Source organism: Phalacrocorax carbo, chromosome Z (assembly GCF_963921805.1).
Source record: "Phalacrocorax carbo chromosome Z, bPhaCar2.1, whole genome shotgun sequence".
Taxonomy (NCBI): domain Eukaryota; kingdom Metazoa; phylum Chordata; class Aves; order Suliformes; family Phalacrocoracidae; genus Phalacrocorax; species Phalacrocorax carbo.
In genome coordinates, this window is record NC_087548.1 from 65,396,114 (window position 1) to 65,417,428 (window position 21,315).

Here is a 21,315-nt window from a genome sequence, read left to right on the forward strand (position 1 = left end):
GTAGTAGAGTTTATAACCTTACAAGCAATGAATCCACATGTGCACTTCTCATCTCATACTAAACCAACGCCAAAATGATCCCACAGCAAACAGAGTGCTCTGGGGTAATAAAGGTGCATTTGCTCATTCTTTGAAGTATTATCCTTAAGTTCTATAACAAGACTTGGAACTAATTTAGACCAAATGGACTAGGAAATTCAAGAAAACCTCACCACTTGACACGCTTCATTACTCTACAAATTATAGCATAGACAGTACGCGTCCCATGCAATAGCTAACAGTTTTAAGTGATTTGAGAACTCAGAAGTAGCATATTCTGGAAAAAACAGTCTATCTCTCTAGGCAGTGCCACGTAGAGCTGCAAGTTCTAGGTCTTGTACTTCAGCTAGAACAGCAGAGCACAGAAAGGCTTGATTTCCCTGTGAGGTTCAGGCAGTTTGAAGTTTTATCAGTAACAGCAATTCTTCATGAAAACGTTACCCTCCTTCCGAACCAGTTTTGCTGCTACTCAATTTCGAACAGCAGCCCAATTACATTTTGATATATCTGAGTTTTATGACATAGTGGGGGCTCTACTCGACCACAGATGCAGCGTGACATGAAGGCTATGTTTGTAATTTCCCCTCTATGAAATACAGCTGTAACATGCATGGCCAGGCACAGGGAACAAAAGCCTTCCTGATCACTTGTTGCACACAGCAGATGGCTTTCAGCTTTATCCCTTAATTCTGCTGTTGATTAATGATTGGTGGAAAAAAGCCCTCTGAGAATACTCACACCTACAAGTTATTCCCCCAGCTTATCTTCTCAGTTTTATTTGAGGTAGCTAGTTTGGTTACTGATGACTACATTTGACTATCCCTGGCTTCTCATTGCAAAAAGAAACTCTACCAGACACAAGATTCGCCTTGAACACTTAAACTAATCAAGGTATGGCATAATATGAGAAAACAAATATTTGCATGCCTCAGGTAACAAGTTAACCAGAGGACAACACAAAGCCATTCCCACTTTGAAGAAGGAACAGAGGCGTCCTGGGAACAGCCATAAATACAAAGAAAGATACCAAGTCCTGGTAGGATTGTGGAGCTTCTCTTTGTTACAGAGCTGGGAAAGATCCTGCCCTTGGCACTAGTCAAGAAAGCCAAGAATTTTGCACGAGACACCAGGCTTCACAGATGTAGTTACAGGATCAGTTACAGACAGCTTCCTCCAAATTTCACATACCTCGGTTTCCATTAACTGCAACTGGAGAATACTCACAAAAGGAGAGAACTCAAACAAACAGGCTGTAAGAGAACCTCAGAAAGCTCAAGAAGCAAAGCTTATTCATGCAGCTGGTATACTTTGTATACAAGACACAAAGTCTAGAAGTGACTCTTACCGGAAGATTTCCACTGAAACAGGTATCCTATGTATTATTTATTTTATAGATATAATAAATTTATATTTGTTATAAATCTTAAGTTCTGTTTTTAATAATAGTAGATAGTGAAGTTTAGTTTTAGGAATGATTTACAGGTAGCATGTCTTTGCTTTAAAATATCCTTTCAGCTGTGTACTGTTTTTGGCTGTGAAAGAGTTAATCTCCTTCATAATAGCCTGTATAGTTCCATGGCTTGGATTTGTGACTGAACCAATATTGTTCACATGAGGACGTTTTAATTATTGTTGAACAGTGCTTACACAGCATGAAGGCCTTCTCTGTTTCTCACTGCTCTGCCAGCGAGGCTGGGGATTGCACAAGAAGCTGGGAGGGGACACAGCTGGGAGAGCTGACCACAACTGACCAAAGGAATATTCCACACCAGGTTACACCATACTCAGCAATAAAATCTGGAGGGAAGGAGGATGGGGAGGATGTTTGGAATGATAGCATTTGCCTTCCCAAGTAACCGTTACACGTGATGGAGCTCTGCTTTCCTGGAAATGGCTGGACACCTGCCTGCCGATGGGACGGAGTGAATGAATTCCTCCTTCTGCTTTCCTTGCATGTGTGCCTTTTGCTTGACCTATCAGACTGTCTTTACCTCGACCCACAGACTTTCTCACTTTACCCTTCGGATTGTCTCCCCCATTGTGCTGTGGGGAGTGAGCGAGCGGCTGTGTGGGGCTCAGCTGCAACTGGAGTTAAACTGCAACAGGCTGACAGCTGAATAAAGTATTTCCTGGCCCATTAATCTTTCAGTCTTTCAGTGGCTCTTTGCTATTTTTAAACAGCTGTTGTTCTCAGACAAAATAAATTAAGGATAGGGTTAAATATCTTCATAAACAGCTGGGGCTTTGTATGAAGACAATGGGTAGAAACTTCTTAATTATTCATGCTATGAACACTTACTGTAACTTTGGACACAAATTCAGCTTGTTTTAAAGAGTTTTTCAAAGTTTAGTTTCTTATCTTGAAAACAGACATAGTTCTTGAGGAGCTATGAAACCCAGAAAGCCACAGTCCTGAATGTATCAGAAATTGGAGTAAATAATTCCTAATAATCTGATTATTTTACACAGAGGGTCAGAGGGTGCTATTCAGCCTCTCAGAAAAAGCACCCATACACTCAAACTGGAATATTAAGCTATTCCAGTTACACCCTACTACAGGTGCAAACTAAAGGACACTACCCCAACTTTGATCTTTTACCTCTGTGAAGTACAGCTAAAATGGTGTCATGGTTTTGGCTGGGACAGAGCTAATTTTCTTCCTAGAAGCTGGTACAGTGTTGTGTTTTAGATTTAGTATGAGAATAGTGTTGCTAACACACTGATGTTTTAGTTGTTGCTAAGCAGTGCTTATGCTAGATGAGGACTTTTCCAGTCTCCCATGCTCTGCCGGGTGCACAAGCAGGGAGGGGAGGGGGCACAGCCAGGACAGCTGATCCAAACTGTCCAAAGGGATATTCCATACCATATGACATCATGCCCAGTATATTAACTGGGGGGAATTGGCTGACGGAAGCAGCGATTGTGTCTCACGGACTGGCAGCAGCAGTTGGCGAGTAGTGAGCGGTCGCAGCACTTCCCGCCCACCCCCCCGCCCTTGGGTTTCACCTCTCTCTCTCTTGCTGTTTGCCTTTTCATTACATTATTATTACTACTACTATTTTATTTTAATTATTAAACTGTTATTATCTCAACCCATGAGTTTTCTTACTTTTGCTCTTCTGATTCTGTCCCCCATCCCACTGGGGTGGAGGGGTGAGTGAACAGCTCTGTGGTGCCCAATTGCTGACTGGGGCTAACCCACAACAAACAGCAGTTAAGACGGTTGTCAGAGGAGTTAGAAGTTAGCACAGTGAAAGTCTGAAGATCAGACAAGAAATGGAAGATGAGACTGAAAAAGCCTCATGGCTCAGACACACATGGACAGCACAGCTGTGTAAAGATTTTAAAACTTACTTGATGCCAACAACTCACAAACTGTCAGAAACATGTCCATTTCCTGAAAGATTCATGCCTGCAAAATTTCTGAGCGACTCCCGAGTTGGAAGGAAGTCAGGTGAAGCATCCAACAATCAAGAGACCTGCATGTCCTGGCCATTGGGTATGCAGGACAGTTAGGATTCTGCTTTACTTGCTTCCTAGAGAAAACATTTCTGGTGAGAGGCCTATGGGCCCATTCTAATTCACATTGGCAATAACAAGTTCAATTTTCCCCTCCTTTATTAAGCATTACATTTGACAGTAATAACTAAGTATTTTATAGCTTTGACATATGAAGAAACAAGAACAAGTTCTCACATTGTTGTTGGCTGAAATCATAGCCCAAGATGTTTGGACATCCTCCCTTCTGTTAATCGTAAGGTCCTCCCCAAACCAGTTCAACAACTTGCCTGAAGCCCTCCTAGCCTCCTTCAGTCAGAACACAGTAGGCTGACAAAAGCTGACCATCATATGATTCTAGCTTTTTGAGTTAACCCGGCCGATTGTCTGAAACGGGGTTACAGAAGCTCAGAGATCACAGCATGGGCAGAGGGAAGAGAGTCAACAGGCAGAAATGTTTTCAGCAGAAAGTAATAGGACACAAGCAATCACACTAGAACAAATGCCTGCATGCTTCCATTACAGCCTGGATTTAACACCAAGGAACAAGACACACATTTCAAGTAAAATTACAGTAATTAATCTTCGATACAGACTTAGTTTTCTGCAGAGATACAGTACAGTGTCGAAGGGCTTAATATTTTCCTCTCAGATATTCCAATGCAGTCTTTACTGCTTCCTCTGTAATTGTCACTCTTAAATTCAACAGATATCATTAAAGACACCTGGACTTCTATGCCTATCTAATGTTTTGCCTTCTGTGCAAAAACCAAATGCATGTTGCAGATCTTTGACATAAACTGGCAATGAAGTTATATACACACCCTGCCCTAAATGACAGTCCTTGACAGACTACCACATCTACTGCTTACTCATTGTTTTCAAGTCCCTCCATGTATTCTTTCATTACAAAAACAGGACTATAAATACCAGTTGAAATGAGTAGGTGGCAGCTCAGCTACATGTTCACATGGCACCTGCTTTACAAAAGACAGAGACAGACAATACAGAAATGAGTAAGAAGTTTAGGGAAGTGAGAAGTGGCACAACAGATAAACAAGGAAGGCGGCAGAGAAGGCAGCTAAGGCAAGGAGGAAGAGGGAGGAAATTATGAAGTGAGAGTTACACTAAACATTGTTTTTCAGAAAATCTAACATGCTTTTTTCCATATACGTCATCAAAACTTAATTTCATACAGTTTTTTGCAGTCTCGCCTAATAGTGGCAGGGGACACAGACAGCAAATCACCAATTTGTTCATTACAACCTTGTATAGGAGGATGATCCTTCTCGTAATACATAGTGAACTTCCAGAACTTCTTGTTGTATATATCATGGATGCCTTTTTTTTTTTAATAACACAAAAAAACATGCACTTGAAAATTTAGCAAGTAGAGAAGTCCATGGAAGATTATTAATATTGTAATGTTACCTAGGGCTCAGGAAGTCCCTGAGCTACAAAAGCCTGGTAGCTGGGACAGCACTGCAGGTGACTACCAGCACATACATATAATCATCAGCAATATTCTTCACATGGCATACACCATTGAATATCGCTGTGAACACAGTCTTGGCTTAGACCATTCATCTGATTCTGCCTGGCTGCTCTCGTTGATGAAAGCAACTCTGGCAGCTAGAGACCACATAGTGACCATGAGTTTAATGGAGGCAGACCATGAGACATTACAGTATGATTGGCACAATGAAAACCAAATAACCATTCCACTACTCTTCAGCACTGTGGATATCTAACAGGGAAATGAGCATCCCACCAACTTGGGCAAGCTGCTGCTCCGGCCTGGTGCCCAGAGTTCATAGGTGCCATATGTTCACAGAAAGGGAAGCCCCCCTCATACCCTGTCACCCAGGAAGTTTTTGAGTCCTAGAACGTTCCTGCCCCAACCCAGAAACTCCAAGTGCTACAGCTCAGTGTGATCTTTTAACATTTTATATTCTAGAATTAAGAACGTTTAATTCAGGACATTGACTTTTAGTATGTGTTTGAAGAAAGCTGAAGCTGCAGCTTCTTTTTTCTTCACAGAATTCAACTTGAAATAAGCAATATTCTCCATTTGATTATACAGATAAGCCACTGAAGTCAGTAAGCCCTTCTGTATTTAAATATTTCAGAGTTGCTGTTCATAACATAGATTAAGTTTATATTTTTTCAGAACAAACTTAGATGAGTTAGCATTGCTTTCTAAATGGAGACTTTATGAACATGGAAGCTATTCAGAAGACCTACTAGAAATCTTATAGCTTCTCCACTGTACAACCAAATCAATAGGTAAGAAAGGAACATCATGCCTTTTGTGAGCTCCAGAGAGAATGAAAGCAAGAAAAAAATAGGACGGGGCTGAAATTAACCATGCAAAAAGCAAACGGACAGCTCTAGGATAAACCAGTTGGGAACCCTTTCAAAGTACCACAGTTCCTTCATATATGTTGGCTCTTGACCTCACCATCCCTTGCCATGGTTCCTCCTCTCATATCAGCACACAAACACATGATCATCTACAAAAAGCATGACACCATTCTGCTGTTACTATAGAACCTCCATTGCTATTTAGAAACAGCTACTTCATTAATATTTACAGGGTTAAAACAACACTCAAGACAGAAGTTTAATGAGGCCCACACCATGAGACACTTGTTCTCTGGACTAAGGTGCCCTATACACTTGAGTTAAATGATCTACATTCAAGCTACTGAGAAGTTCAAAGTCAGTTTTCATGATCTCTTCCTTCCAAATCTGCCAGAAAACCACAAGATCAAGGCTCTTCCCTAAACACTGTAGCTGATCAGACATCAAAAAAAGTGTTATTGACAAGGCTTTTCAAAGCTTCTCTTCAAGCAAAGAGGCTTCCCTTTCCTACTCTGCTACTTTCTTCCAAATAGACTGTCTACAAAAATAAAGCAGTACAATGGAATAGTCAGCCAAACTATCCAATACGCAGTGCATTTTTTTTTTTGCCAGTTTTTGCAGTTAGAGGAATTTTCAGTAACTATTTTTAATCATTAAGATGAGAACTTCTCATTCTAACTATGATTTAGACACTAACTCATATCTCTTCTAGCTTTAATTCCAGATCATATCAGTAAAGACATGCCTTATGTTAAACTGCAGTCTTCCTTAGCACACAAAACCAACACGAATAATATACTGTATTGCACGCAGATGCACAGAAGCCTATTGATACAATTCTTGTCAACTGCAGGTTGACATCATTTGCTATTCCTTCATAGCATTTTTCCATGTATCTTTTTCTACCAATGCACAAGTTACGCATCTATAAAACGGAAATAAAATAAAGCGGCTTGAGAAAAGGCAAGTGACTTTAAAGTACATTTAAGAGCTTTTTTGTATTCTGGCCTTTTCTGTTAAGGACAGAGAACAGCCAGAATAAAACAAAGAAACATGCACTAATCCTATTGCTATAAAGGTCAGGGACAGGAAACTCTTCAGGAAAAGAGGAACAGGAACAATTTTCTTTTCAAATGGTCAACTGTGTGCAGGAAGAGTGAAGTTCTTCTAGAAGATACTGGCAAAACACACAGGTCAAACACGACCACAACAACTCAGCAAGAAAAGCCCCCACTACAACGAATGAAGATGCAAACATCTTTCATATCGAGCACCTACTTACGCATCCAGCTGTTTGGGGGCTTTTTGTGCCAGAGTCGTGACACAAAAAGCAAGCGCCGTTTGGAGATGTGCTTCCCAGAGGTTTTCAGACCTTTCAGACTCGAGTTTCCCTGAGCAGCGGCGAGTTCCCCACCGCCGGACCGGCGTGCCCCGTCCCGGGGCCGGCCCCGCTCGGGGGCGCGGGGTGAGCACCGCAGGCGGCGCCGCGCCAGCCGGTCCCGCTGCCCGGGGTAGCGCGTACGTCCCGGTTGTGCCACCGGGAAGGGGGCGAATCCCCGGGAAGGGGCCTAGCGCATAAAGCGGGTTTTTACGAATCCACGCAAAGCCTCAGCAGCTGGGGAGGGGGGATGACACACGGGGACACCGGCGACACTGTGGCCGTGTGTCGAGGGAAGCACTGCCGCGGCGGTACAAGACGGGGGCAGGGCGCGGGACAGCGGCGGCCCGGCATAGCGGCACTTGGGGAAAGAGTTTCGGTTTCCCCTGGCGCCCCGGGGAGAACCGCCAGCCCCCGCAGGGCCGAGGCCACTCGCCCGCCGGGAGGGGAGCGCCGCGGAGCCGCCGCTGCCGGAACAGCGCCAGGCGGCGGGGCCGGGCCGGGGGTCTGCGGTCCCGGTCAGGGGCTGGGGGCCGGGGGCCGCGGCCAGCGGCGCGGCACCGGCGGCCTGCCGGGGAGGCAGCGGAGGGGAGGGCCCGGCGGCCAGCCCGGGCGGCGGGGTTCGGGGCCCGCGGTGGCGGGCGGACTCTCACCTCCAGGGTGGACACGGTGCTGGTGAAGAGGTCCTCGCCTTCCTCCAGCTCCTCGAAGTCAGCGGGCCGCGCCTCCCCCAGCGGCGGAGGCTCCCTCTCCGCCGCCATCTTCCCCTCCAGCCCGGCCGCCGGCTCCGGCCCCCCTCACTCACGTGACGGCCGCCCCGCCCCCCGCCACGTGACGGGAGGGTGGCCCGGGAGGCGGTGGGAGCCCGCCCCTCTTTCCCTTTGCCGGGGCTGGCGGCACGCCGGGGGGTGCGGGCGAGTACCTTAGGAGAGGGTGTCCTAACCCCTTGTCCTGTCACTACAGGCCTTGCTAAAGAGGTCACCCCCATCCTTCCTATAGTCCCAATTGAAGTACTGAAAGGCCACAATAAGGTCTCCCCGCAGCCTTCTCTTCTCCAGGCTGAACAACCCCAGCTCTCTCAGCCTGTCCTCATAGGAGAGGTGCTCCAGCCCTCAGGTCATTTTTGTGGCCTCCTCTGGACCCGCTCCAACAGCTCCGTGTCCTTCCAGTGCTGAGGGCTCCAGAGCTGGATGCAGCACCCCAGGTGGGGTCTCACCAGAGCGGAGTAGAGGGGCAGGAGTACCTCCCTCGACCTGCTGGCCACGCTGCTTTTGATGCGGCCCAGGGAGCAGTTGGCTTTGTGGACTGTGAGTGTACACTGCCGGCTCATGTCCAGCTTTTCGTTCACCAGTACGCCCAAGTCCTTCTCCGCAGAGCTGCTCTCAATCCCTTCACCCCCAGCCTGTATTGATACCAGGGGTTGCCCCAACCCAGTTGCAGGACCCTGCACTTGGTCTTGTTGAACCTCATGAGGTTCACACAGGCCCACTTCCCAAGCCTGTCAAGGTCTCTCTGGGTGACATCCTGTCCTTTTGGAGTGTCAGCCGCACCGCTCAGCCCGGTGTCATCTGCAAACCTGCTGAGGGTGCACTCGATCCCACTGCCCATGTCCATGATGAGGACATTAAACCGTAGTGGTTTAGTATGGACCCATGAGGGACACCACTCCTCACGGATCTCCATCTGGACATTGAACTGTTGACCACTACCCTCTGGATGCAACCATCCAGCCAATTCCTTATCCACCAAACAGTCCACCCATCAAATTCATATCTCACCAATTTAGAGAGAAGGATGCTGTGGTGGACCCTGTCAAAGGCCCTACAGAAGTCCTGATAGATGACATCCATAGCTCTTCCCTTGTCCACTGATGTGGTCACACTATCATAGAAGGCCACTAGGTTGGTCAGGCAGGACTTGCCCTTGGTGCAGCCATGCTGGCTGCCTCAATCACCTCCCTGTCCCCCATGTGCTTTAGGATAGCTTCTAGGAGGATCTGTTCGATGATCTTCCCTGGCACAGAGGTGAGGCTGACAGGACGGTAGTTCCCACGGTCCTCCTTTCTACCCTTTGACATTACATGTTAAGATATCTCACCATGATTTTATTTGCTGTGATTAAAAAGATCATATGATATGTATAAAATTTTTTAGGTTTTGGGCAAGTGTACTAACCTGGCAGAGTACCTAGGTGTTTAATAATTTTTCAGTAGATTGACCCGTTTTCTGACTTCACTGAGATTTAAACCTTTGCCTTTAACACTTGTGTGGCTGGACTACAAATCAGCTCTCTGAAATACCTTGAAGTAGTAATTTATCACACCAATTGAGTATGCTACAGAAGCGGAATAAAATGAAGGGCAAACAAGATGACACGTGAGGTATTTTCTCTTTTTTGATCGCTCATTAAGAAAGGTATGAAAGGAGTTTAGCTTCTCTGATTCAAAGTAATGTATTTATAGGTTGAGGCATTTTTTACTTATTTTTCCAGTGCTTCTGAGATCTGTGGCCACAGAAATATATTTCCAATATTTTTGTGGCAGAGGCAACAAGGAGTAATACAAATACAAAAACACAATACCTGGATTTTTAACTAATTGAGATTTAAGTTTGAAAAACTGTGGACTAGTAAATCTGGGTGGAAAAAATAACCCAAAATAGAGAAAAGCAGTCAAGGAAATAAATTGGAAAACAATTAATGCTGCCAGAAAACTTAGGATGGTTGCAAAAAGCCAATCACATATGAGGTTGCACTGTATTACTGCAAAAACCAAAACTTCGTTTTAAAGACAAGCCTCATCCCTGTCACTGTGGGTATTGAAATGTGTGTCATTCAACAAATGTGTAATAGGTGTCAAATCTACCTTATGCTACTAAGTCAGAATCTAAGGGAGAGGAAAGGAAGCTACCCACATATCCTAATGGAAACTGCAGCCATCGCTTCCTTTGCAGCCAATAAATCCACCTCTGTAATGCTATATGAGAAGGATATAAATGTTGCAAAGTCAAGAACCTGAACAGCAGAAACATCAAAGATAAGTTTACACATGGAACTTGTTTCAACCCTTTATGTATACATGCCTTGCCTTCTTTAATTACCTGGTTACATGCTAATGTTTCCATAGGAGCCTTCTTCCCAAGGAGCACTGACTGCAAGGTTACAGACACTGTTTTTTCCTTATGGTCCCCTAACAGTTAGCTCTGTACTTCGTTATTATAAGCTGTTACAACCCTACTATGAAGACAAAAAGAGTTGCTTCCTCACAAGCTTTACTCTGAGGCTCGTCACTACCAAATCTAAGCGTTTCACAGGCCCTGATGAATTTTATCTTCAGAGTATTCCTGTGGGAGTATGTTGCCCATTACACAGGCAGTGAGCAGAGACTGAAAAATTAAAACCTGAAATGTTTACCAACTTAAATAGCTAGGATTTGGTTTTTTCGAGACTACCAAACATTTCAGCCATTTCTTCATGTAGGCAGCAAGCCTCAATCTCACAGTACTATCCTTACCCACATCCATTCTTAGGGGTGAACTTTTATTTCTCTCCTCCTCTATTCTGTCCCTTCCTTTCCATTTGTCAGCCTTTGTCAGGTACCATACTGTCTTGATTAGAGAGAAACTGAGAAGCCTTCAAAAATGGTAACTTCTGGTTTTGGCCCACCAGCCAGCAGTTCCTCCAAGTGAATACATCTGCTATGCAAAACTTTCACCATACCTCTCCTGCTTCTGTCCACATCTGTGGGCTCTGCGAGCCTTTGCAGTCCAGCCCTTCAGAGGAAATACAGAAATCAAAAACATTTTCTGCATAATCACTTTTGAGAGCTGTTGAGCAATAAAAAGCTTCATTTTATCATGCAAAAAGAGGTTTCACTGAGGAATATAATCTTGTCAATTTTAAATGGCTTTTAAAAGGAACAATACAACAGTGTTGTATCCCTGTGTTATTTCCCTAGTCCAAAACCAATCAAATTAGATGCAAAATAAAGATGACAAATGTCTATGCAATGTGAATCAAGGTTTTGTCATCAAATATGTCAGGTTTTTGTAACTTCTTACATGTGTCAGACTTCACCAACTTTATCTTATTGTACTAATGTAATAGCCACTGCAATATCTTGTCATTTTAACAACTGGAATATCAATGAAACCAAAAGAAACTCAAGACTAAGGAAAAGCTGATTTGGAAGAAATAGTGGATTATAGAAGCTCAAGGTCATCCCCTCTGGTCTGGGTCTGCAGCGAGCCACAGGAGGTTATCTAGTCCATTTGCTGGAAAATATTTGTCAAACCTTTTCTTAAACATCTGCAACGAAGACCCCAAAACCACTGCAGGCAAGCTGCTTTAGTGCTTTGCTATCTAGCACCAGAAAAGATGTTCCTCATGCCTAACCTAAAACTCTTACTGCTGTCCTGCCAGTTATACATCCTCACATGGAGTACGATTTTGTAGCAGCATGGCACTGTTGGGCCTCATTCCCTTTGTGATCATATTCAGAACTGATACTGGCCTCCTTTAGTATCTGTGAAGTGGTTTGGTCAAACTTTGGAGTAAAATCTCACATACCCTGCTGAATTTTGTCTTCTTTTTACTGACATTTACTCCATTCTGTTTTGACTATTTTTGATTCTCTTGCTCTGTTACAGCTGTTTGGTATCACCTGCAAATATAATATGCGTTCTCCCTGTTCCACCACTGATGAGCATATTAAATCATATCAGGACTACATTGACCACTGCCATTCATCTTTCATTCAATGCATCCTTCCATAAAAATGGCAATCACTGAAAAACAGTCTTTGACTTTGTTTTCTAACTAGTTTCGTACCTACTCTATATTAGATTAACATATAACGTTTCAATAGCTGCCTTATGAAAATGTCATAAAAGATAAATGTTCAAAAAATACTGAAGAAATATTTCCTCACTAAGAGATATGCTAAGAAAATGGCTAAGTGCAGTGAAGGAACAACAATCACCAGAGAGATTAGAATTAGAGTAAATGAATTTTGGATAATTTATTTTTCCCATTTACAAAATATTTAAAAAGGAATGATGTGCAATTGTGCAGTGCCTGCACTTGCACAGAGCAGTAAAGCTCTGCAATGAGCCAGCCTTCCTAAGAAAAATTACAAAACACAAATATTTACAAAATCTGTGCATTTGACACGTGTGCCCACTCATCCTGTCAGCCAAATGAACATTACGCTGCAGATCATGACGACTGCTCCTGTGAAACATATCCCATCTTTCCATCTGGGCATTTAACTGCATGTTTTACAAACAATTAATTTGTTCTGTCACCTTTGTTTTATTCTTTGCCAGTCAGTGGTCAGTGTTTTAATTTATTAGAGAAAAAAAAAATTTACATATGTGAAAAATACTGGTTCTTTTACTAGTTAGATACTTCATTCACCTTTGGAGTAGTCACAGGTATTACTGTCAATAAATTAGTGGCATGGGAATTCCTGTTCCCCAGAGCCATCTGTTTATATTGATGTTTTGAGTTGTCTTCATACTTTCATCCAGAACTGGACGGTACAAAGGTACCTTGAAAACAGAACAGTAGGGAGAAGGAGGCTGGACCTTTGGCACAGTGTCTGAGATTAATAAGTGCACAGTCTCTGTTGGTGCCATCCCTGTGTGGTGCATCAAGAGTTACCATCTGAAAATCCTTCTGGTCAGAGACAAGGTTTCATGTAGCTATTTCGCAATTTTTCTTTAATGGATTCCAACTGTCTTCAACTGTGGACTATTTTTTTTTCCTCAGCTGGGAGACAGGGTCAGAGGTGATCATCTTTTTCTGCAGATAATTTTTGGTACTTCATTAGGAACTGCTCAGAAATGCCTCCTAAGTCTTACCATCACTGCTTCACCAGGGGAGAATTTAACATTACCATTTATTTTTATCTAATTTCTCCAGGGAAATTTTAATCTAATGGGAACATTAGGGTCGGAACCATGATGAAAACAGTTTCAGGGGAAAAAAACAACAATCCATTTTCAAGTGTCCATTTTTAGAAGAAAAAAAAATCACCTGCTGAAAGCACACACTTTGTTAAAAAAATCCTGTAACCAGAGCTGCATCTCAGTGTACATCTTTCAGCCAGCAGTGCTATCTCCATCTAGAGCAGGACTTAGTAAGACGAGACCTCAAAATAGTTTTGTGTTATCACTTGGTAGGTGAAGAAAGTTTTTATTGTCTTTGAAAGAGTTAAAATTCTCAAGCTAATCTTAGTTTAGAAGGTTTGAGGAGGGATTAGGGGAGAATGTGAATGAAGAGGAAGCTTTTTATGTGTGCGAGAACCTTACAGAGAATCATGGCTAAAGCCTGAAGGTGGAGGAGATGGCAGCATGGAAGAAAATAGAAGTGACATGCAGCAAAAATCATTGTAATTACCAGTTCACCACCGTAAACATAAACCTTGGGAGCACTGTATTGTTCTGCAAAGACTTGAGCCTGTGTGAAAGAAGCTTATTTTCCTGCTTGCTTGTCACAAAGCAGGGACTGTGATACTCATAACAGCCTACTCCGTGCTGTGGGATCCCAGTGATTTGGACCTTGCTATATCCTAAGGTGGACGAGAGTTTTCAGTTGTTACCATAGGAACAAACACACGTTTTACTGATCACAGGGTTTTTCTGAAAGAAGATCTGCATTCTTAAAACATTAACCTACAGCGCTGGCTAATTCATCGGTTTATAAAATGTGCATAAAAGACAAGGGCAACGTTGCAACTAGCTCTTTGGGACAGATAGGAACAATATTTGTTACTTATATTCCAGATACTGGAGACAATTTATTTTATATCTCCTTGTGACTTTGATGCCATTGCTAGGGAGTTGCCAAGAGGGTCTCCAAAGAGCTTGTGGAGGGTCAGGGTTTCAGGCTCCAGCTGTTCCTCTGCTGCAATTACGCATGTACAAAAGGAGGGAGGTGTTGCATCTGCTCTTGTGTAGGCGTTCAGTGGTTTAAAATAGTTTGCCCCTCTCAGCTTGCTGTGTGTGGTTGGTCTGAGGTAAATCACTGATTTCAAAGCAGAAAGTAAGAGAAGAAAGAAGGAAGAAGAAAGACAATCTGCTCTTTGAGGCCAATGTTGGAATTTTAAGAATATGCATACTCAACACATAGCTCCAAAACCCTTCACTTCAGTTTTCCCTTAGCATTTTCATATGCATTTTGTGTACAGTTTACCTCTCATAACTTTAGTTGACTAAAAGGCAGGAATCTAGTCTAAGCTATTCAGCGCAATTTGTAGGCTACAGAAGGAGACAGTCAAAGGAAAAGATTATTTCGGTAGAATCCTACCTGTCTTTAACTTTTACCCTAGGATGGATTGCCTGATTAATGGCTATTTCTATTGCCTAGAGAGGATGGTTATACAAATACATAGGTAGATGCTTGACTTAAGGACATCTGCAGTTAGGTGAGAAAACTGTCACTCAGCAAAGCATATGCATATATCCTAAATTATAAACTCTTTAAATTATTAAGTCTTAATCTTAAATGTGGCTTGTTGGCTGATCATGGTATTTATCATGATAAAAATTACAAAGTGGCTGTAGAATTAACCTGGCTCAAAATACTATTAATAATGCTCAATCCAAAATTAGTCTGAGAAAAAATGTCTTCCCTCCCCTCCATCTATGCTGGCACATGTACTGCTGCTGCTTTAAAAAACCAGAGTCCTAAAATTAAATAAAACAAAAAACACACTCAAACTTAAAAATATCTCTCAAAATGTTTGTATTTGCATGTATTAAGAGAACTAGGCGCCAGAAAAAGTTGATTCAAATGTCTCCAGTAATTTTTTTCAGAGCATAATCTACAATCCACTGAGATTTTTTTCCCCACTTTGTGAACATATAAGATAAGGGCATGTGAAAGCAATTTTTCATTGAAAATTGCACAGTGAGTATTCATGAACCAGTATTTGGTTTATTTCAAAGTTCCACAGCTGAAATGCAGCTGTAATTTGCATCATTTACAATTTTATTGTAAACTGACTTGGGGCATCTGTCTACATTATAGCCAGACCAGGCAAAAGATAAGTAGGAAAAATGGAAAACTTCTAACATAATTGATTTCCACAAAACAACACTGTCTCTGACTGTTATAACAATTAGTTTATCAATTTAACGCTGATTACAGCTTTCCCAATAAGTAACAGGAAACCCTGCAAACATCCACTGAACAGCAGTGCAAAAGAGGAGTCTGGCACTGTTGCCACTAGAGCTAATACAGTATCTAATACATAAATTTATATATCTAATACGTATTTTTGTTTTTCTTTAAGATATTTTGATATATGTTAAGCCAAATCCTGTGTTTACAACATTGTCCGTCTTTGACAAATTTTATTTCATTATGGTCCAGCTAAATTTATTCTGTGGAGGCGTAAGTTTGGCCTTAGAAAATCTATTTCCTTCAAGTTTGTGCTTCAGGTGATAACAGCTGCTAAACACAGAGGAAGAAAAAAAGATTAATATCTCAAAAGCATTGAGAAAGTGATCAACATATTGTCTGAGTTAATAATCACATTTTCAAATTCCTTCATAAGAAAATGGCTTCAAGAACTCCTTAGAGGGAGTCCTTAGAAGAGCATGCAGTCATAACATAGTAAGGAATCCATTGGTAAAGAGATGGGAGCTTCAGAAACAAACTGTTTAGATTAATTTGATGTCTTGGAAAGGATTTTTTATGTGCTTGACCGACATAAACTAGAAATTTAACTACAAAAAAGTACATGTGGTTTTCTAATTTCTATTTATCTATTTTGTATCCTGCAATATATTTTCTTTGCTTTTATTGATGTAGTGCTGTGTAAGTCAAAAAACGGGGCATCAAGCATCTCGTTTCTATACTACAGGTTACAAGTATGATTCTGCCAGTAAATTAATTAGTGAAATCACCGAACCTTTTCAGGATTAATTCAATATGAGCTTAAATGATAATAATGAAATTCTGCATGAGTATTCCAGAGTGGCACATGGTGGGATTGCCTTAACTTCACCTAACCAGTGCTCCTTACAAAATCTAGTCCTACTGTAAGGAGGGACTTCCTATCCTGGGCACATTTTCCCTTACAGATAAAGACAGATTGTAAAGAGCTTGTCTTACCTAATTTTAAGCATGATATTAAATTGTAATGTATGCATCCTCATTTCTATGTTCCCTATTTAGTTGGCAGGAGATACACAACTTCAGGAAACAATTCCAATTCACTCTAGATCACCCCCACTTATCTCCCTTATCTCTTTCTATTGACCATACAGGAAACCTATAGAAAGTCTTACCTTACCTTTGGCCCTTACCTTGGGCAACTGAGATGGATGTCCTCTTTGACACAAGCTCTTTTAGCTTTTTTAGCTTTGAGCTTTTAGATACAAAATATGTAGATCCACAAGGAAAAGAACACTGTAAAACAATACTTAGAGGGTGGAAATGTGGGAATTTATAATATATATATACACACACATATGTAAAAGATATGTATTATACCAGTATATATAAATAATTTAGATATATAGATCTATAGTGTATATATATAGTATGTAGAGACTATATATATATACCCTGTACTCTATATACACTCTATACAGAGTATATATACTCTCCCTAGACATACTCTCTCTCTCCACCTGCTATATATACTATATATCTATCAGTGTGTGTGTGTATATATATATATATACACATATATACCAGTCAAAAGTTTGGGAAGCAAAATTTTTAGCATATAACAGAAAAGTTTCTTTATCCTTGAGCTCACTGAGTTCTTTTCCTGTAGCTGCTACTATACTGGCATGTTAATATAAGGATAGTGGACGACTCCTTGTTTGCAGTTCTACAGATTAAAACAGAAGAAGGAAGAGCAGCCTTCCACTTCCTGCCTGATTCTAGGAATACAGATCATAAATAGCTGACAAGCTGATTTATCCAGAACAACAAAGACAACCAGGCCATGGAATTAATTATTTCAAGATATTTGAGCTCTTTGAATGATTTTGAATAATTTCCTCCAACAAACATACCCACCTTCCTCTTCATAGACCAATTCAGTTTCTAGAAAATATGTGTTATTTTGAAGCCTTTGTTTTCAAAAGTTGTTCAGATTTATGGTGTTTCAAAGCTACATTTTCTCAGCTGCTCCCCTGGCTGTCCAGTCTTTGACTGCTCGCTGCAGCAGACCTGCCTGTGGTGTCAGTGGGAGTGATTGCTGTTGGAAGCCATCTGATGAATGGCCAAACCAGTAAGATCAACATGCTGGGAACCACTTGGTGGCAAGGGGCAGTTCAAGGCATGGGCTGGGAGCAGCACCTGCTCTGTGCAGATGGGTCACCTGGCTCTGCCCAACATAGCAGAGGATGTGATTGTGCTCTGTTTTTAATTGGCCTGCCCCGTGGGAGATTATTGCTACGCTGATCCTCCAACTGACCAGCTAAGATGAGGACTCAGAAGCGATTTTACCAGCCCAGGCAGGATTCAGCTGGGTTTGCAGTCTGAACAAGCCTGGCTGATTTTGTCCCGTGTCACCTGGAAACAACTTCCGCATATGTGGTGACAGAAACACAGGACTAAAAATATTAAATAGGTCTTGTATTGCAAAAAGTAATGAATAGCACATGTGGGAAGTGGTGAAGAAAACATGATGGTTTTTGAACAATTGTTGAGAATTAAGTTTCATGCTTAGAGAATATTTATTTTGTCATACCGAATGATAGAACTATTTTTCAGTTGCCGTACTTTTTGATCCATAAAAATTAAATAAATCTGGTTCAGTACCAAAATCTGAATGTAGACATGGTAGTTGAAACCTTGACTTAGAAATTCATATGCTGTAGTTTCACCCATAGTTAAACTAAGTTAAATGTTTAAAAGGTTAATTAGTCTTCATATTTTAAGGTAGAAATGACCTGCTTCTTGACATTTGGAAGATTTACCCTATATTAATTTTATTTTGTGGGAGGAGACTTTTTTTAGTGGTTGGGATAGGACCGTAGTTCTGCTTTGTTGTGGTGATTCCTCTGTTCCTGCATTTGGCTAAATTTTGTCAGCAGCATAGATAGAAACACAGTGCATACAACTCTGTTTTGTACAGGTGTGCAGTGAGACCGGCAATTGTCTGCATACTTTTAGTTATCTAAAAATTTACCTCACATCCCAAAGATCATTCAGGTACCTATTTCCTAATGTGATCAAAAGGGTCGGACCTGCCTCCATCAAGGAAAAAATCCACTTGGGAGTGGGAGCCACAACCAGAGTAAGCCTCGCCTATGCTGCCCAGAGCAGAGGAGATGTCCCATCCCCTCCCTAGATGACAGAGCAGGTGACATGGAGCAGTAAAGGATGGAGCACAATCCATGCAGCAAAAGGACACAGTCTGCCCCCACAGGAGAGGGTGCTGGTGTCTGTGGGTGGGTAGTCCAGAAACAGACTTCGGGGCAGTCTGTGTGGTCCTCACCATCACTGCTGTCCCTGACAGCATGTTAACAGGAGTATACACCTGGCAGCTACTGTTTATTCATTTTGTGACCCTGGTGTGTGCCCCAGCATGTACCATCATTGAGTCAGTCTGTGTGCCAGGCTGATTTCTGTGTACCTATTCATCAAAGAAGGGCTGAAAAAGTTATGCTGGCACATCATTTTTGTGGAGCAGGCTGCTGTGTAGCAGGGCTTGTCCCAGAGGCCACATTATCTGAAGAACTGGCGAAGACTGGGATGACTGGGAGAAATGCAAGTGCAATGCTGGCACCAATGCTTTTGCACATGTGTTTAGGCAACAGCAGCCTGTGAAGACAGATGTTTGCTGGACTGTCTGATACAGGTTGCTAGGTCCAGGCACTGACTGGTCATGCAGAAGGGATAAGGAAGGTTGATCATCTCTCAAAGAACTGGTTCTGACCCTTCCTCAGCACTCTTCCCACTGCAGGCTCCAAGAAACTGTCTAGCAGGGGTCCTTACATCCTTTCCCTGGCTACAGAGGAGTGAATGGAGATTGGGGGAAGGTGGCACTCTGTATGCTCTTGAGGCACTATCTTGAGGCACTCTGTATCCTCTCCCCTGTATGTGTGGCCTACTGAGGATACAGCCAGATCATGCCCATCTGGCAATGGGAACATAGGCAGGTATATGAAGATATGGCCATTTGCTTAGTTTTTCTGGATGTCCTAAGAAAATGAGGGATTTAGGGTAGAATTATGTGTGTTTAATATATCTTAATCTTTCAGTATGATCTAACAAATGTATGCATACTGAGTCAAGACCATGATTAGTGTAACCCATTTAAATATTACATGGGATAAATTCCTTCAAAATTTGTTTCAGCCTTACACATTTTTACTTAAGCCTTTTTAAAACATGGAGGAAATTAAACTCTTCTCTGAGGTTCTGATGGATGAAAAACTTAAATGCTGACATAGTACTGCTTATTAGATCCAAGCATTAGAATATCCAAATTAAATCAAGTGGAAAGCATTAGAAGATTTGTAATTATGACTTCAGTGTAATGACAATGCATTGTGGGTTTTCTGGTCTAGAGAGAAAATGTTATTTAGAAGCCACTTCTCTTAAAAAATCATGAATATAAACCATCAGCCTTAGGAAATTCCCATACTGCTATTTAACCAGAGTATAAAAAAAAAAAAAAAAGAAGCAAATGCTGTTTTGGACTAGTGAGCTTTTCGCTCTCTTGTAACAACTCTAAGCCGTTGCCAAGAATATATTTCTGTTTGCTAAGTCAGTGTGTTGACATGGAACCTATTATTTTAGATGAGCATGTTATTTCTGGAAAAATTCACTGGTCTTGTCAAAGGATTTTGTACTTTTTCTTCCTCAAAGAAAAACAATGCATTGGATTTCATTTTTCCCAGACATTTATGTCAAAGCTGGCGTAAGCAGCTTGTTACTTTATGAATTCAGTAAATTAAGAGGCTTCCTTTTCTAACAGAGGTGTTTAAACTACCCTTGGAAACACAGTTTATATCCAGAAGAGAATTCGAGGTTGTCACTGAAGTCCTCATTTCTGTATTCTCAGACTTGCTTTTAAAATTTGTCGTCTAAAATGGGCTAAAATAGAGTATTCTGTGTTACATTTGGGGCTAGGTATACTCCCTCTGGTGGCTAACTTCAAACCTCGACTGTTCAGGGACTACCATTTCTCCAGGTTTAGTAGTTACATTGATAGAGAACTATGTGCATCAAAACTTACTGTGAAAGTGATGTGAATGGAGCCTGCCTTCATGCTTCTACAAAGTGCATACCAGATTCAGTCACAAGAGTCACAGAGATGTACACTAGCAAAGCGTTTTAAAACCTGTACACCAGTAGCTGGAAAAAAAGTACTTCACACATTGTCCATCCAAGAAGATAAAGAGTATATGAATGAAAAAGACATAAAAATGGCTTGCAGTATTGAAAAATGCTAATCTACTGAATCAAAGGCATTGCATGTCACTGACTGGTAACCATAAGTAGTTTCTTTTCTTTAGAAAACCCATTTAACTTGATAGCTTTGAGTAATTATCATAATATGCATTTTCAAAGACAAATTTTCTTCCCAGAGAAGCTATCTGAAACTGATGGGAATTGGCAGCAAGTTGTTGTCTCATCCATCTACCACAATGGGCAGCGAACAAGCCATATCAAAAAGGAATAGTGAATGCTTCACAGCCAAAATGCAGACATTGTAAGCTGATACCACAGGTATCTGTTCTGCCTCAGTCCTCCAATCATGATTTAGTTGATGAAACAGATTCAGACTTAAAAAATTTATAGATGCTTTATAGATAAGTGAGAAGAGCTGAAAGATTATTAAGTTCTGGAATTAAAGAATTTGAAAATTGTCTGTTAGAATTTAAAAAAAGAAGTGTCACATTCAAGAAGGAAATATGAAATACACAAATAAAAAACAAGGACTAACTGTTGAGGAAAAAAAACTGCATCAGGAAATTGAGTGTAGAACAGACCACAAGCTGATCCTGAGGGCATCACCTGCAAAATAGGCAGTTTTCATTCTGTGAATATTAACAGGACCA

At 41.5% G+C, this 21,315-nt stretch overlaps 1 protein-coding gene across 1 annotated transcript in view; it reads right to left on the reverse strand.

The window, feature by feature from the left end:
* The window catches only part of SNX2 (sorting nexin 2), a 36,192-nt gene extending 28,113 nt beyond the window's left edge, over nt 1-8,079 (reverse strand). Inside the window, exon 1 of the mRNA XM_064439365.1 lies at nt 7,933-8,079. Coding sequence (XP_064295435.1) covers nt 7,933-8,040 — 108 coding nt within the window. The 5' untranslated portion in view covers nt 8,041-8,079. The remainder of the gene's footprint in view (nt 1-7,932) is intronic.
* Between the last annotated feature and the right edge of the window lie 13,236 nt (nt 8,080-21,315).